Raw genomic sequence first — 17,578 nt, forward strand, 5'->3', positions numbered from 1 at the left:
CAGCTATCTTGGGAGGGAGGCGGTGCGAGACGTGTTCCCGAGCGCCGGGGAGAAGGCGGCGCCACCGTTCTTCTTCGTCGTGGACAGGAGGACGCCGTCGCGGCACCACGGTTCGGCGCGCCAGGCCGCCGGCGGCACGGGCACCGACCTCGAGCTGCACTAGCGTGCGCTGGTGGAGCTACTCTCTCTGATGGATGCGTTCAACGCCCGGGTGGTGCTTCAGCGTGTGCTGAGGACTGAGCCTGTCACAGCAGAGGAAGAAGCAGACATGGCCGCCAATGCCGCGTTCGCGCTCTATCCGCCGAGGAGGCCTCCCGGCCCGCCGGCGGCGTCGCCCACTTCCTGCGCGTGGATGAACGGACACCGAAGCCAGCATCGTCAAATATGTCATCAAAGCCCACTTCCTTTATCATTCAAACTTAAAAGATCAAAAATTATTACTGTGATAATCTTACCAGAGCTGCTACCTAGACCAATATTAGTACCAAAGTCCTCAAATTTGTCATCAGTACCATCCTCTAAATCTGTACAGTAAGGCAATACATCAGGAAAAGACATTGCATTCAGATCAGGCAGTACTGATCCCTGGCCACTGTGGTGTTCATCTCCACCAGCATCAGGAGCTTGTTCATCTTCTCCAGCGCCGTGAGCTGATGCATCTTCTCCCGCGCCCTGAGCTTGTGCATCTTCTCCAGCGTCCTGATTTTGATCATCTCCTACGAATTTGACATACAGTTTAGCGACCAAAAAAAGAGAGAAAACAAATACATAACCTGAACTAATGCAACAACCTTCTTCAGGCTGATGAAAAAATATGGGTTGCCCAAATCAAAAAAAAAAATCCTCTTGCCACCTGATCCCAGTCAATCGGGTTACTTATATAAACCTGGACAACAGGTTGCCCCAGCCCCTGAGCGTCCTCTTCAGGATCATTTTCAGACCCTGGAACATTGAGATCAATTCCAAGAACTGGGTGTGGATCTGCCATGGCTAAGTGGAGCTGAAGAAGGGAGTGGCGATGGGAACAGGATAGCTGGGCTGGCCTATTTATACACATGAACTCCATTTGCTTTGGCGCTGATTGAAACTTGTAGATGAAATTCAAAGTTTCGGTCAGATTTGAGGTATCGGGAGAAGGTACGAGCGCGCGGTTGGGAAAGTATTTGGCGAGGGGAAAAATAGGCGCCGCGGATGGAAAAGGATTTGGGTTTGGCGAGGGAAAATCTGATCAGTTGTGGCGCGCACGGTTGGGCAAGATTTTGGCCGAGGGAAAAAATAGCTCGGTTGTTTTTTCGAGTAACGAAGCGACGAGGCTGCCGGGCTCCTTGTGCAAGTCAACTGTTCCCTGGCACACCTTCTGCTCTTTTTTATTTCTTTAAATTTTTATTTGTTGCGAGACTTAACCTAACACCTTACGGCACGAGCTGACGAAGCGAATGAAGGAAAGCTCTTCGAGCTTTCTCCGCCAGCGGGAACAAGCGACGAGGCTGCAACGTGGCTGACCCGACGTAACTACCTTGGTCTCTGGACATTAATTAGCATTCTTTTAAATAAAAATTATGAATATCCTAACCTCTATATCGAAACGATATATCAAGTCATTATTACAGGTCACAGCTCAAAAGTAAAGAAAAAACAGATTATAAGCATAGCCTATTACAATTGCCACCCATTCCTTTATGATGATGCACATTAATTAACATGCCATGTAGAATTATATGATGATGTGGCATGGAGTTTAAGAAAAAAGAGAAGATACCAGTTTCATCTAGATGAAACTCTCTCTGCACGAATACCAACATTCTATGAGTTTTGAAATTAAATGCAATAGAGATACTAACCACCGTACGAAATTATGCATTGGAAGAGATAGTTTCAAACTTTGTTTCATAGTCTTCTTGCTTCCATGGCTATCTTGGAAATATCAACATGAAACTCTCCAGTGGGATTAGCCTAAGAATCAAGGGAGGAGGGAGTATCTAGGCAGAAACCTAGCTACTGATGTAGTGATCTAAACTAAACCTGTATCTTTTGGGACCAAACTAAACCTCCTTATAACCTGATGTAGAGATCAATTCAGCACCACTCTCTAAGATCAATTCAGCACCACTCTCTGTTCTTTTTCTTTCTTTCTGCTCGATCTCACCTCCCCCCGCCGACCACCGGAGATGATGACCTCGGGCTGAGCATCCGATACCCGGCTGCGCGGCCCTTGATGCCGCTCTGCAAGCCGCATATGGGCGACGAGGCGGCGGCGTCGAGCTGCTGGCCGCCGCCGCCGTCGGCCTCGTCGTGCTCCATCTGCCACAGCACGTCGAGGAACGCGTCGACGTCGCAGCCGGGCAGAGCAAGCGGGCCCTGCGCCGCGTAGCCGTACTCGCGCTCGGCGTCGTCGAGGAGGCGCTGGAACAGCGGGTTGTTGGCGCACTCGGCGCGCACCACGAAGCGCTCCCGCTCGGGGCCAACGTACACCGAGAAGCACCCCGCCGGCGACGCCCGGCCGGAGCCGCCGGCGCTCAGCCCGGACTTGCACCGCTGCAGGGTTCTTGATATGAGGCTCTTCCTCACGACCGGCGGCTTGCTCGTCGACGTCGTCGTCACCACCGTCGCCATGGGGCCTTCTTCCTTCTGTATGGCCACGACCACTGCGGCGCCCCAAGAAAGACGAGGATCGGAGCTAGTGATAAGGTTGAGTGTGAGAAAAGCTGCTGCTGCTGCGTACCGAGCTGAGGCGAGGGTTGGATCAGGTTATAAGGAGGGGAGACAGAAGGCAGCCAGCTAGCTAATGCACGCGCCAGGCTAATGGAAACAGGTACCTTCTGTCCTATATCGAATTGATGCAGATATCCTTGACTTCTTGGGAGCACAACATGTCATCTGTTAGGATGAAGCTTGCATATTGGCGGATGAGAGAGAGAGAGAGAGAGAGAGAGAGAGAGAGAGAGAGAGAGAGAGAGAGAGAGAGAGAGAGAGAGAGAGAGAGAGAGAGAGAGAGAGAGAGAGAGAGAGATGGGTGGCGATGACGTGAGAGAGGACAAGCTAGCACTGCACGAGAGACCAGAGGTTCGGAGGAAGGAGAAAGAGATGCTAAGAAACAAATGGTGTTTTACTTTAATTTCTTGGTTATTTACTTCCCTATAGAGTGTGAGAGTATATATAAGAATTTGACAATGGAGAGAGAGAGATATGTGGGGCAGGGTACATGTATGTACGTAGGGCTAGCTCAATAATTCTATTGTGTGGTGGCAAGGCATGCACACAGCACACTATCTGCAAATGGTCAACGCCTGCCTGCCGTGTAGTACGTTGAAGAAGCACTGCCTTGCATGCCTGCTGCTACATGAACATGGAAAGAACCATGTTTAATTTATTTTGCTATTTATTTTACATGACCTTTTTCTTGTTCTATACAAATAAATAAAAAAGACTTCTAAGTTTGTACCGATCGAGCTCGAGTCAACTAACTATGCTAATAAGTTCAACCAAGATTATGAAAAGACCGATCGATGATATTTATGAAATCAAATGAGATATAATGTTAGGTTCTCTCTCTCTCTCTCTATATATATTTTTCACACAGTTCGCTACTTGTATATATACTGCGGTAGATGTTAACACTCTTATATGTAATCTTGATCAAAATTATATATTACGATATATAGTTTGACTTAGGACGGTAGACATAAAAGTCCGATCCTTTAATTTTAAGTATGAACAGAGTGAGTGCTCATCAATTCATGGTCGTACAGCACGTATCATCATGCATTTGTCTTCCGTGGTTCCTCCCCCCCTGACCCCTTCGCTTTCAGTTTGAAACTCAGTGAATTAATATATCCAGATATAACAATATGGAGAAATTTACAAAAAATGGGACTGCAAACATTGAACTCACATTTCATAGACACATATGATCCCACAGTGTCATTCACTAGGAGTGGCAAAATCACGAGTGACCAATGTTTTCAGTCCTAATATTGCATTTTTTTCATGTAATCCTCGATGGTCCTATCTTCACCTTTTGGAGCAGAAAATGACATCATTTAATTTAATTTCTTGCAATGCTTGTAGACTGCAGCTAGCAGAGTATGTTACATGCGTTGCAGCACCCTCCCCCGATTTGTATTATTTGCAATATGGGTTTTCGGATCACTCTGTTTGTTCTTGAAGCTAGGAGCTATAGCTACCGCAGCCTGCAACTGTCTGTTGAAGATGGGCCATTATATTCAGGGCCAAAGCAATGAATATTCAGGTGGCCAGGTGGGGGATTCGATCTCTTCCCCTCCTGGTGATGACCTTCAAAAAAACGAAAAACTGTCTGTTGAAGATGATGCGATCGTCGAGTGATCTGATGGAGACGCAGGCGCGAGCTTACGGTCCGGGGCAGGCAGCACCTGGTGGCCGGGTTAACCGCCGCCGTTTACAGTTGAATTACATTAATCTCGCTCGACGACCATGTAGCTAGCTAGAGCTCTGCTGGTAGCTGCTGCTAGGGAACGGAATGAAGAAGCGTGCATGATTAGGCGACAGCGCTTTGCGTTGAATGTGCGGTGCGTCCATGGATGGATCGATCGATACGCCCTTTTATTTTCTGTGAAAACTACAGGTGCAGATAGTACTGTGTACTCCTATGCATCTTTGAATTCGGCATGACATATTGACATGCATGTTACATTATTCTTTCATTTGACCTGTTCTCTTGATCACAAGTGGGCCAAGGATTCAGCAATTAGTAGTCAAACATGAGACATGCAAATCGGAGAACGAAAGCTGTGGCGGTTTGTTCAAGTAAAGCTAAGGGAGCCTTCAATTTTTTTTAGAAAACGTCACCTGAGGAGTCAAACCCAGGACCTCAGATGCTACTGAGACCCTTGTAACCACTAGGCTACAGGCCCTTTCGCAGAGAGCCTTTAATTAATTTTCTTGTATCTTGAAATATTCTGAATCAAACAATTTTGCTGTTTTTCTTTTGAGTTAAATACACCAGCGGCCCTCGAACTTGTCCTCAGGTGCCACTTAGGTCCACGAACTCACAAAATCGAAATCTGACACCATAAACTTGTTAAGTTGTGCCACTTAGGTCCATAACTCTTCAAGGGGTATGAATATATACAAAAGGCCCCTTCTTTTTTTTCCTCCTCTCACCACGCCTCCTCCCCCATCGGCCACACGCCGGCGCGCCCCCTCCGCCCCATCGCCGGCGAGCGGCTGGCGCGCACCCCTCCTCCCCGCCTCGCCGCGCCGGCCCTCCACGCTTCCTCTCCCCCACTGCGCCCTCCTCCTCCCTCCCTTGCTCGGTACCCTGCGCGGAGCGGCGGCGGGGCCTCGCTCCCTCCCATTTCTCACGGCGGCGGCGGTGGGTCCGACTCTGCTTCGCCGCTCGCTGCCATCCGCCGGCCCCGCCCGCAGCCACACCACGCCGGATCCACGTGGGTGGCGGGAGCACGCGGCGGGAGCGGCGGCCGGGCGGGACCCCCTCTCCGCCGCGCCTCTCTCCTCTCCGACGGCGAATACGGGCGACAAGGGCCGCACGCGACCTTCCCGTCCCCCACGCCTCAAGCTCCGCCGGGCCCCTCATCGCCGCCACCCCACCTCGAGCGACACGACAACAGCCATGGCCTGCGTGCAGCGCGGCCGGGGCCTGCGCGCGGCGAGGAGCCTCCAGTGCGCGTGGCCATGGCGGTGCGGCGGCCACGCCGCGGCCCAAGGAGATTCGGCGGCTCGAGGTTCGCCGCCCGCCGGGAGGGCGCCGGCGCCAGGCGGCGGGGTCCGAGACCGCCGCGGCGCTACTGCGGCTGCTCGAGCACGCCGCGCATGCCGACGATGATGGCAGCGGCGAGTCGAGGCTGCGGCGGTGTCGCCAGCGAAGGTGGGGGTCGGGGTCGGGGCATGGAGGGCGTGGCGGCAGCAGGCCATGGAGGATGAGGATGGGCGTCACCGCTGGGCACTCGCGGCGCAACCGCCGAGAAGTGATCGAAGAGGTGCTCGTCGCGGCCGTCGGTCATGAGCTCGCCGGGCATGGTGACCATGCCGTCTGGACCTGTCTCGAAGGCCCTGGCGGATGCTATCGTGTAGGCGGCCTCGTGGTGCTCGTCGGCCGCGATGATGCCGCAGATCTTGGCAAGGCAGGCGTCGCTGTGGCGCGCAGCGCGCCCGGCGGTTCGGGCGTGGGAGACGAAGGTGGCACGCTCCTGGAAGAAGCCGTAGATGAGGCTGTGGTAGGGGCCTTGGCGGAGGACGCCGGCGCTGGGCCGCGGGTCCGAAGCCGCCGCGGCATCCATTTCATCCTCTTTCGGCAAAGGAAGTTGCCAGAATAAGTTGACTACAGATCTTCCCACTTGCTCGAACGAACCGGCTAACAATTGCCGTAAAATGTCTCACTGCTGCTGCTCGCGCATGCCGCTGCCGCCTGTGCGGGGCCGACGCCGCGGGGGCGCAGGGCGGCGACCGCGCGTGGGCCATGGCGCTCAAGGTTCCCGGTCCTCGTGTGTGGGCGTGGCGCTGGGGTGCTGCCTACCCGTGCTGGGATGTGAAGGTAGAAGATGGCTAATTTGAAGGGTTTTTTTTTGCATATAGTCATGCCACGTGGCGCTACGTCAAGGGGTATGGACTTAAGTGGCACAACTTAACAAGTTCAGGGTGTTAGATTTCGATTTTGCGATTTCGTGGACTTAAGTGGCATCTCATGACAAGTTCGAGGGCCGCTGGTGTATTTAACTCTTTTCTTTTTGCAAAACCTATAAGCACCTCCGAGACACTGAGCCGTCAGATTCTTTAGATTAATGAAGTTACTATTGGCGCCTTACTCTTCACGAGCACGACGCCTACTACTGAAAGAATAGCGCCAGTTAAATTCTTAATAAATTCAGAAAAATACGAGTACCAGTGCTAGACCTTGGTGAGCAGGTTCCACCACAAGAAACCTTAGCAGCTGAGCTACACTTAGTTCGTTGTTCATCACATTGGTCAGGTGTTTATCGCTGGTTGGAATAATTGGTCCGTACAGTATAGCCCTGCTTATTGCTTAAGAATCAAAATGAAATTACATTTTTGTTGGTACCTTCATTCAAACCCATACAAAGACAGGTTCAAGTACTCATTCTGTAATGCCCGCGTTTTCGATATCTAACAACTCACTAATTAAAATCACTCGTAAAAAAATCTTTTTTTTTCAAATTATTGCAAAACTAGTCTCGAACTCAATTACTTTTCCATCCAAAATCCATCCCAAGCCTAATCTCCCTTTGATTAATCCCTTCATGATCCATCATCGGCAAATTAGCAATTTTTATCTCTCTCTCTTCCTCTCTTACTCTCCAAATACCTTGCCTATGCACATACAACTCAGAGGCGAGCCTTGCTTGCAAGTAAATTGGGCAAGCTTGCCAGGCATGCAGCAAACCACTATTCACTCCATCTCCCTCCACTCTCTTACTCCATCTTCCATGGCCTAATCAGCACGCACGCATGCAGGCAACAGAGAGATACACGAATACACCTGAGCAGGCGCACAGCAGCAGCACATGGCCATGGCACGCCGAGCTCTCGCACGAGCGGACAACCTGGCCAAAAGCCGGAGACCCCGGCGACCTGCTACAAAGCGACGCTGCCCTCTACTCGTGCCATCCCATCTCCTCTACGCCATCATCACGGAAAGCCCGCGCGTGCTCGTGCCGTCCCATCACCCAGCAGAGCAGTTGTGTCATGGGCTACTGCGGACGGGGAGTCTGGTAGCATTAAACTTGAATCCTTTGTGTAGGATCAACCCCACTCAATATACGATCAAGTAAAGAATTGCTTTAAGATTTTTTTTTCAAAAATAAACCCTTGCATGAGTAAAATCTAGCTTTACTGTAAATAAACATCAGTCTTATCCTTGATTTATCCTGTGCATATCTGTGATATCCCCCTCCGTGGATGGGGTTGGACTTGTTGAGTACTTTTGTACTCACCCAATATATATTTGTGGTTTTTCTTCAGAAGAAGATTCGGACTTCGTTGTGGAAGACGTTGAGTAGAGATTGCGTCAGCGCCCAACTTTGCCTGTGGTGTTGGTCCTCTGCAAGATGTTTCTGCTAGAGCATCACTCTGAGCCCGAGCTGGAGACCGTCTAGGTCGTGCTTTGGTGTATCACCGTAGCTGTTTTATACTTATTATCATTTGTATCGAGTGTCCGCCTCCTCGGAGGTTTGTACGGTGACTGAACCATATCTGTTGAATAAATATGTTATCAGCCTCTTTGGACTGATATTTGTATCACATTTAGTCTCTACTTATGTGGGGACGCTTCACATTCCCTATAATATGTATATATATTTTTATATTAGACAACCAACTTCATATGGCAAGCAAACAATCATTTATTTTAAATATAAAACAGACCAATAATCCAACGTTGAACTTGCAAGACCGGCAAAATTGGAAAAAGTCACATCTCGATTGCTGTAAAATTAATCTCGCACTAGATGAGAGTTTTCTTGCCAATATTATCAGTTGTTTCATTAAATACCCCCTCTATTTTTATTTACATGTCATATTAGATTTGTTCTAAGTCAAACTTGACTAACTTTGATCAAATCTATAAAAAAAAATATAGCAACAACTATATTATCCAACTTATGCACTATCAACATATATGTTGGCTCTGTGGAAATGACCGACTGATCAACTACTCGACTGCGTGTGTTTCGTGCATCTGATCGGATATGGTTTAACACACAATGAGTTGAGATAGACTGGTCCGGACTTAGAATGCCCTATGTTCATTATGTGTGTGTGGGTGGGGGGGAGGGTTCAGTTGCTCGAGCCAGGGAGGTACGAGTTTGCGAATATGGAAGAAAAGTGTGACAACTGTGTGAACCTGCTTTACCCTAGTCGCCACAAGCTAGGTAGGGTACAGTAGAAAGCGCAACCACTCAATTATTTTACATATATATACACTACGCATAATGCATGGTTGCACTTGCACCAAGGCTTGTCTCCTTTGCAAAAACACGACCACTATTCCGTCACAAGGCCGGGAGGGGAGCTATTGCTCTTGATGAACAGTAGGATTATTCCTGGCTGGACTTGGACGACGTGTGTGTCGTCCACCAAAAGTGAGAGGCCCATGAGCTTTGACCTTGCAGTCGCAGGATGGCCACACGGCGAGGTTGACAGCCGAAAGGCCAACGCGCGCGCGCGCATGATGAGCATTGACCGAGCCCTGGCCAATCGGACAGATGGTCGTGCACTCTTGGTGTAAGGATTGTCAACGCGAGCCATACGTACGCATGCAGAGGGCAAGAGCCTTTTACGTTTGTCGAGAAAGGCAAATCAAAACCTCGTCCGGCGAAAGTCCGGGATTTGGATTTTGAATGTGGATATTGTGAAGAAAATCTGTTATATTCAACCACAAGTATGTGACGGCATGTCGAGATCAACTCTTCAAAAAAGTACCGAGGAAAACCACAGTCAACAAAAAGACCAGCGGTTGCAGTTCATGGGAACGAAAAATCAAACTCTGGTCTTCAGGCCAGAGACCTCAGGTGCCACGCTGGCTGTTTATACAGCGACCCAATCAAACTATATGTAAATTAGTAAATAATAACAATACTACTTTTTCCTTGAAAGACAATACTCCTTATATCTCTGGTATTTGATTCTGACTGTAAATTAATTATTGTAGCTTAGCTGGTTACTTTATGCACAAAATCTTCGTAAAGAGATATATAGTACCATCTCTAGACTCCTACCCCGTTTTGGAAAGAGGACGTGTAGCAGGGCCCAGGATGCCATGAAAATGTGCAGCACGAATGAGATTATTATTATTATTATTATTGTTGTTGTTGTTGTTGTTTTGAAAAAGACACGGCTTAGACTATGTCCGCGCAACATACAATTATAGAGCCATCGTATCACGCAAAGAAGGAAGGAAAAGCCAAAAAGGTGTGAAAGAAAACTAGCACCAGGGCAGGAAAAAGTAACCGTGCTCGTGTCACGTTCCTTTCCCTCGTCGATACTCTTGGCAATTATTGGGGAGTCATGACTTGCGGCTCTGCCAGTGTGCTCATCATCGAGCCGCGACTCTGAAACTCCACGAGATCAAAGCCAAGAGCGGGAGCTACATCAGGTAGATTTTTCCATACAAGTAAGGCCCATGCTGCCATCAAATGGCAGTGTCAAATCAAACAACCTTCTTTATAGACAATAGGCCCTCTACCTTGTTCAATGGTACATACTTAGTCTTGGGTGGCATAATTCCGTGTATGTCGGCACTCGACAGCGACGCAACGCAATAATCCGCGGTCAGCAATAGTGACTTGGGGTTGATTGTTACTGTTCCCTCAGGCCTTGTTTGGTTGCAAGGAAATTGAGGGAGATTAGAGGGGCTGGGATGGATTAAATTCAGTTAAAACCGCCCTCAATGCCTTCCAATCCCCCTCAATCCTCTTGTGGGTGGATTAACCGAACAAGGCCTCAAGGGAAAATTAAAGATGGTCTTCAGCTACACCTGGATCGATGGGCACAAAAGGAATTGCGCACATCTTTTTTCGACGAGAATTGCAGAATCTAGGCCTACATTATTAAGCCACACATGACAAAAGAGCTGTCAGGAAGGATGTACAGGTCACGATTTCAGGCAAGTCAGCCATGGGGAGCACTTCCGAAACGGGTGGGACTGCACAAAGGTTAAAAGCAATGCATTATTGTTCCTATGCAGCTATGCTTCACAAGTCCACATGAAATGAGGCCAATAATCATCAAGGACAGGCAAGTGCACAAATGACTGGTACCTATAGCAACCACCACATGGAATGTGCGCCCAGAAATCCGCTGGAGATTTGCTCGGAGCAATATACCTAGTCACTAGTTGTAGCACTAGAATATGATAGGCTCATTGCCCATGAACCAAGATAGAAAAGATTACAATTGACGCATCTTGAAATAGGCACAAAGATATTAGCACTAGAACAAGCAGAGCTCTGAGATCTAAAAGAGAATTACAGCAGAGCAGAAGATTCAACCATCCGCAGCCACTGACGTTATATCTTACATCCAACAACAGAATTACGCGCTCCATAACATCACAAGAACATCTACATATCCTCGGATGATCTAGCAAATAACATAGCTATGATAAGTTACAAACATGTCATGCTACAACATTTGGTCTCGCCTGCTGAGTTCCATATTTTCTCTCTAGCTATTGAAATCTACAGTTTTTACTCCATAATAACCAAGACAAGAACTAAATCAGTCAATTATGTTGGAGGCATTTGCTCTCGGCTCTCAGAATCACAAATTTCATCTGGAAGTTGGAATCTACAAGTTCTACTTTGTGACCAAGACCTGAACAATTAGTTCACTGCTGCACGATGGCTGACTAAAATGTACAACACTAGAGCAGTCTTCTGAGCTCCAAAGAACACATGGTGATGCATCCCCGTGGTCATATCCTTCGATGAAACAAAACTATGATACTTGGCCATAGCAAAACTCCATGTTACAATCTCATGTGCTGACTGGGGGGGTGGTTATCTCAAGGTAAGGTACAACTCTTATTTCTTGTCTGTTGGTGGGGGTGCTGTGGGGAATGGAGGCCCATAGAATGTACCCGATAATCCTTGAAAAGCTGGAGGTGGAGTTGGAGGACTGTGGAAACCAGGTGGAATGTTCATGGGAAAGTTGACCACAGGAGTAAATGGAAAAGCGCCATACATTGGACCAGGAGGTCCAGCAGGAAAAGGTACAAATGTACCAGCTGTTGGTGGTAGAGCTGAGATAATTGGGGGTGGCATTGTGTCTGGCGGAGGCGGGGGAATTATATGGGGTGGCGTTGAAGTTGGCGGTGGTGGTGGGGGGCTAGGCTCCGGTGATGGAGGATACTCTGGTGGTGGTGGTGGTTGAAATGCATCAGGATGCGGGAACGGGGGTGGTGGTGGTGGTGACTCTGATTGAGGCTGAGAAATATGTGTGTCATCCTCTAGCTTCTGCCTCTTGTTACCAGAAGAGTGCTCATCTATCTTCACTGCAGTATTGCCCCCATTGGCTCGTGAAGGCAAAACACTATCACTGATCTTGTCTGAAACAGCACCTACAGCAAGCTTCGTCAATACATTAGCTGATATGGCATTGTGCCCAGCACCATTTCCCTCCTGTGAATACAACACTGCACTTGACTGTCCCCTCTGAAGAGATTTTGTACTAGCTGAATCTGGGGAAATGGAAGCATGCGTTTCAGAGAGACTGGATTTAAGCCCTTGGTTAGATGGCTGAGGTTTTTCCACGTCAATTCCAAGCCCCTGGCAGAGCTCACCAGCTTTCTTGTATCGAGATTGAGCTGCCTGATTCATGGTGGGAAAACATTAGTAATAAAGTAAAGCATTTCTTTCCCTAACATAAAGCGCTTTAACAGTAGATTTGGAGGTTACAGGTATCCAGTCCCCTGCTGCCTCTAAACTGTTTACAACCAATAGCATTTTACAAAGGGGAATCAAGTAATCAGTCTCACTAAATCCAATAGATGGCCCAAGACATTAGTAGAAAAGCACATAAATGTGAAGTATTCTACGATACAAAAATTTTATTCCTTCAGAAGCACAACGTTTAAAAAATTTCACAAGGTGTATTCTGGTTAGGAATCCACAAATCGAACTTTTATCAGAAGAAATAGCAATGCTGAAAGCAGGAGAATTACCTGAAGCTGGCCTCTCACTTGTTCCACTTTGAGCTCCTGAAAATAAATAAATCATTGTAACCATTGAAATATCCATTTAACAAACAAAATCGACATTACAAATCCATTGGCTTCCCCACCTGCTCATTCAGTGCTTCCTTCAAATGATGAATAAGAGTGGCCCTCAGTGATTCTGACATTTTGAGTTGTTCAATGGAGTTTCTGAGTATGCTATGTTGTTGCTGCAGCTCCTCAACACCAGATTGATTGCTGCTACCTGCCAATATGCAACAGAAGAATTCAAGCTACAGCAGGAAGAAGACAATCAAATCTAGTTGATTATATTGCAACCTCAGAATTAAATACAGCTTGATCTATGCAGATTGGGCTTAGGTTGGGATGGCAAATGGGTTGTGACAGGCTCTTCTTTGTGGGTGAATTGTTTCTACAATAAGGACCATAATCCACCTGCAATCAATTCTCCATAGCACACTGCACACATAAGATGTTCAATTTCACTTGTTCAGATTTTAGTGTGTTGCCCTCCAAAGCCAAGTGATCCATTTCATTGTGGTCACAAAGCTAACCTTGGCTGTTTGTGATCAGCCTATACATTAACAGTGAGTCATCAAAAGCAAGCTATTTTTCTCCCCTTACTTCAGAGGAAACACTGACAGTCTGACACCTCCACCAACCCCTGGATCTAGTCAAGGCTGAAGAAACTCAAGGGCGGAGGGATACAATTGCTGTCTCCACTGCCATCAAGCATGAGAGGTGATGTTGGAAGAAGGTTGAAACACAATAAAGTCTAGTTTACGGAACCACCTCTTGCTTGAGATGGAAATGAGAGTTTTGAACGTACAGTACATCCATTTACATAAATCATCTAGGCTCGAGGGTATCTCAGTTGCAACACGTGTGATGCAAACCATTTGCTCATTAGCTGAATCGACCTACAATAAACCCATGCCCAGGTCAACACAAATGTGTATGGCTTGAACTCATGGTTGTTAGATGGTTCTGTGGAGACCCTGCAGCTATGGAAGCACTTGCAGACTACCAGAATAAAAAATAAACTCCCGATAATCACTACTACGTACTAATGGAACGCATGAGAATATCTTTTGAATTCATATATTTACCAAAAAACGAGTTATTTCCGTATGCTTTATTGAGTTCATCGAAATTAATAATAGCAGCTTGACATTTTCGCATCAGAGTGTCCTCATCCATAGGAGCATTCAGTACATGTTTGTAGCTTGAGACAACCTTCTCCAGCAGCTCACCAGCCGGATTTTTCTGTACATATGTGAAATCATGAGTGTAAACCTCAATAGAGGTCGGAGTGTCACATGAAAATAGAAACATATCAACTCACTTACCAACTTGTTTCTTATGTCCTTTAACCTCCTGAAAAAGTCATCCTTAAGGCTCTGTCCCTGAGTATCAAATATTTTACGGTCTTCCCATATGTCAATCTGTAGTGTTGAGAAAATTTTATGAGATGAAACAATAAATATTTGTCACGAAAGCAAGGTACCGTTATCCCAAGTGATTGGTTTACTATGGAGCTAAGATTTACAAGAGAACACAATCACTTTCTGATTTTTGCACCAGGATTCACCAGGGCATGTGCAGGACAAAAAAAATGCAGAAAATAGTTAATTTACTAGGTCACACATATATTCTGATGCGCTTGCACAGTTGCACATGAACAGTTCACTAAGGAAGATCTGATGAAATAATGGATGCTTTTGGCAAGCTTAACATCAGTCCGCCCAAATAAGGACAAGAAAAGATGATCATGCAATTGCTTCAGCAGTAGGCAGCACAGGGGAAAAAATGAACAGAACTAGGAAACACAAGAAGAAACTTACCTAAGAGGGACTGTAAATGACATGTAAAAAAATTGTTTCATTCCAAAAGGAGATTGCTTGCGAGTGTTATTAAGGGGCCATGGATGACAAGCTCAACCCACTGTTACTGGAACCAATCTTAACGCTAAAGGTTGGCTCAAACTTGATCTTGAAGGTCAACACCCAAAATCACAAGCACAGAAAAGAAAATGGTTAATCCTATTTTACATGTTTCTGCTGCCTTTGTCTATCGGTGAAGAGTTTTTTTTAAGGAGGCGGGCCTGCCTCGGCCTCCACCAATGGCGCGGTCGGGGGAGCGGACACGCGCGCGACGGGGACAGTGCAGTTGTCGGGGACCGCAGCACGCGCACACTGGGGCGACACGGGCGGACGGCCGGCCGGTGGCCCCGCAGACGTGCGCGGGGGCTCCGTGCCAAGGCCATCGCCAACGCGCCGGCGCGCGCGCTGGGTGGGGGTTGGGGCGGGGGCTCGGCGTGGCCTGCAGGCGGCGGCGGCCGTCCCAGCCCCGTCGCCGAAGCGCGCGCTGGGTGGGGGGGCGGGGGCGGGGGGCTCGGTGTCCGCGGGAAAGCAGGCCTGCAGGCGGCGGCGGCCGTCCCAGCCCCGGCGCCGTGTCTCGCTCCTCCACCGTGAATGGATAAAGAATCCAAGGGATAAAAGGACCCAATGGAGGAAATACAACCGGGGACGTTTTAGTCTTTCAGATCATGTTCTCTCACCAAAATGAGTTGTTTAATGGAGTGTATGTGCCACACACAAAAATTTTCACTCAAGGTGTCCTACAGACTAATTCAGGAAGTGGAGTGTGCAGTGCACAAAATCACGTTTTGAGAGTGTCCTGTGGACAAAAAACCCATATCATTGAGTAATGAGCTTAGCATTTGCCATTCTAGTAACCTTGCCATAATGTAAGCACATCAAAATGGACATGAAGTTGTCAACATAGTTGTTATGCATATGATAAGTAAAAACACAATTATGAAGGACATGAAATCTTATGCTCTTCCATGAACATTGATATCAAGAATATGTACTACATACCAGTCTTTTTACAACATTCCGTCCAAGATCATCTCTGATAGTCAACACTTCATTCAAGGCAGCAGGGATGACCCTCATGAACTCAGTTATATATCCATTGCCTTCCTTTCTGCTATTCTGCATAATATCATTTGCGAGGTACAGCAAAGATAGCCTCCTCTCACTAGAAGCAACATGGAACTCGCAATCCCATGTTTCTACAACTAGTCGGCAGTAGCGATGATGAAATACACACCAATGTGATAAAGCTTTTCTTATGTTAAGGATGACATTGTGTGAATGAGTAAATAATCAGGCAGTAATAGTAGCTGAGTTGTCCCCGGTCATAATGCAGCATGTGAGGTCATCAACTGTGACATATTGATATGGAATGGTAAGATAAACAATATTACCTTTTTTTTGTGTAAGTTGTAACTATGACTTTGCACAATGCAAACCATAGAATCCAAAGAATCGTGAAATAAGTAATATGATAAGTTAATATGAAAATCAAGTTGTATGTTGTCCTGAGAGTAATTAGAGAAAGTCTAAATCAACCTCTTCATGGAAAATAACAGCTTGGTCACAATTACAGTGAAACATGCAGAAAAGAAAGCACCAAGTTAACGGCGACTGAGAAACTGTCAAGAAGGATACTCTCAATGCTCTGTTGTGAGCTATTAAGCTTTGCGAGCTTCTGAGCCAAGATCTGCTTGTTAAAACCCGCGCTCATTGTTTGAGCTCTGGCTTGCACACCTGCAAAACACAAAATTGGGCAAGTCCATGTTACAAGGGAGCTACAAGCACTTGGTACTGAAATCATGCGCCGAAGACAAAACAGTCATGGAAAAAATGAACTGGTAAAGCAATTTAATATCCTCGTTTGTTATTGCTCGCAGTGTGATCGCACTGGATTCTTCCCACTAAAAGAGAATAGAAAGTAATCCACAGTGGCAGCTGGAAGCCACATGGGAATCCTTTCATAACTCACCAACTAAGCATTAGTTGCCCAGGTAGAGATTGTCTTGCTCTGACATTGCAAAATAAGCCTAATAAGGGTAGCAAAACTCCAACCTTTTCACTAAGGCAGTAAAAGCAGCCCCATTTCGCAAAAGTAAAAGCAGCCCCAAACAGGATGCAGAACCACGCGAGCCGTAAATGAAAGCTACCTCGCCTTATTACCGGCCTGGAGATAGCAGGAGCAAAGGCCTGACATTCTAACTGTAATAGCACGAGCACGCGACGTCAAACGAGAACCTTGAAGCTACCGATAACAGATATCAGCCGGAAAACACACAGGAGCAGAGCAAGAGGTGTACGTGCGCAACATTGGCGCGCACAACATCGCAAACAAACCAGAGGAAAAACAAGCTGACGCTTAAATAGAGATAGAGTAGAAGAAATCCTTCCCCAGCGCGGCTCCCAACCGAGTCAGGGGGGAATCCCAGGCACGAGCATCCCAAACAGGAATAAGAAATCGCCAGGGAGCTGTAGAATCCCAGAGCCCGCGGCGAACCTGAGGGATGCAGCGAGCTCCGAGCTAGATCAAAACCAGCGCGAGAGGAGAGAGCGGGGCGAGAGAGATCCCGAACCTTCTGCGGGGCCGGTGCCGAATTCGGGGGCGCCGCCTAGGGGGCGCGCATTTGGGGGCCAATTCTAGGGTTTAATCGGGGATTTGCAGAGGGGGGAAGGAAACTGGGAGGGGAGTTTTGGGGGAGAGGCGTCTGTTCCTTGGTCGGCGCTTGCTGCTGCCTGGCTCTGGCTGGCTGCGTCTGCGTGACCCACCCAGGATTCACCGAACCGGTGGGAACCGGTCCGGTTTCGATTTGAGATCGTACAAAACCGGCCTAAATTGAAAATTTAAATTTGAATTTTAAAAAATAAAAAAATTTAAAAAATTCCTAAAAATACTTCAAGATGCGACGAATCTAATGGTGTCAAATTTTTTCAAAAATTCATTCATTTAGTATAGTTTGCGGGAATTTGAAGTTAAACAAAAAAACGTGTATATAAAAATATACAAATATAA

At 47.3% G+C, this 17,578-nt stretch overlaps 2 protein-coding genes across 3 annotated transcripts; both read right to left on the bottom strand.

Moving 5' to 3' along the window:
- Nucleotides 1–590: 590 nt before the first annotated feature.
- LOC120709118 (auxin-responsive protein SAUR24-like) lies at nt 591–3,104 on the bottom strand. Its single transcript, XM_039994646.1, has 2 exons — nt 2,147–3,104; nt 591–716 (listed from the first exon to the last, which is right to left on the bottom strand). The coding sequence occupies exons 1-2, from the start codon at nt 2,611–2,613 to the stop codon at nt 710–712; spliced, it is 474 nt and encodes a 157-aa protein (XP_039850580.1). The 5' UTR covers nt 2,614–3,104; the 3' UTR covers nt 591–709.
- Nucleotides 3,105–10,938: 7,834 nt separating this feature from the next.
- LOC120709119 (formin-like protein 20) lies at nt 10,939–17,308 on the bottom strand. Of its 2 annotated transcripts, none has more exons than XM_039994648.1 (8): nt 17,142–17,308; nt 16,207–16,305; nt 15,571–15,818; nt 14,038–14,133; nt 13,798–13,954; nt 12,796–12,932; nt 12,677–12,712; nt 10,939–12,323 (listed from the first exon to the last, which is right to left on the bottom strand). In XM_039994648.1, exons 2-8 carry the CDS (start codon nt 16,280–16,282, stop codon nt 11,538–11,540), a joined length of 1,536 nt encoding a protein of 511 aa, XP_039850582.1. In that variant the 5' UTR covers nt 16,283–16,305; nt 17,142–17,308; the 3' UTR covers nt 10,939–11,537. The 2 variants fall into 2 exon arrangements, with proteins under 2 accessions (XP_039850582.1, XP_039850583.1); XM_039994649.1 differs by having other exon boundaries at nt 17,066–17,301.
- Nucleotides 17,309–17,578: the final 270 nt, after the last annotated feature.

This window comes from Panicum virgatum, chromosome 5K (genome assembly GCF_016808335.1).
Source record: "Panicum virgatum strain AP13 chromosome 5K, P.virgatum_v5, whole genome shotgun sequence".
Classification (NCBI taxonomy): domain Eukaryota; kingdom Viridiplantae; phylum Streptophyta; class Magnoliopsida; order Poales; family Poaceae; genus Panicum; species Panicum virgatum.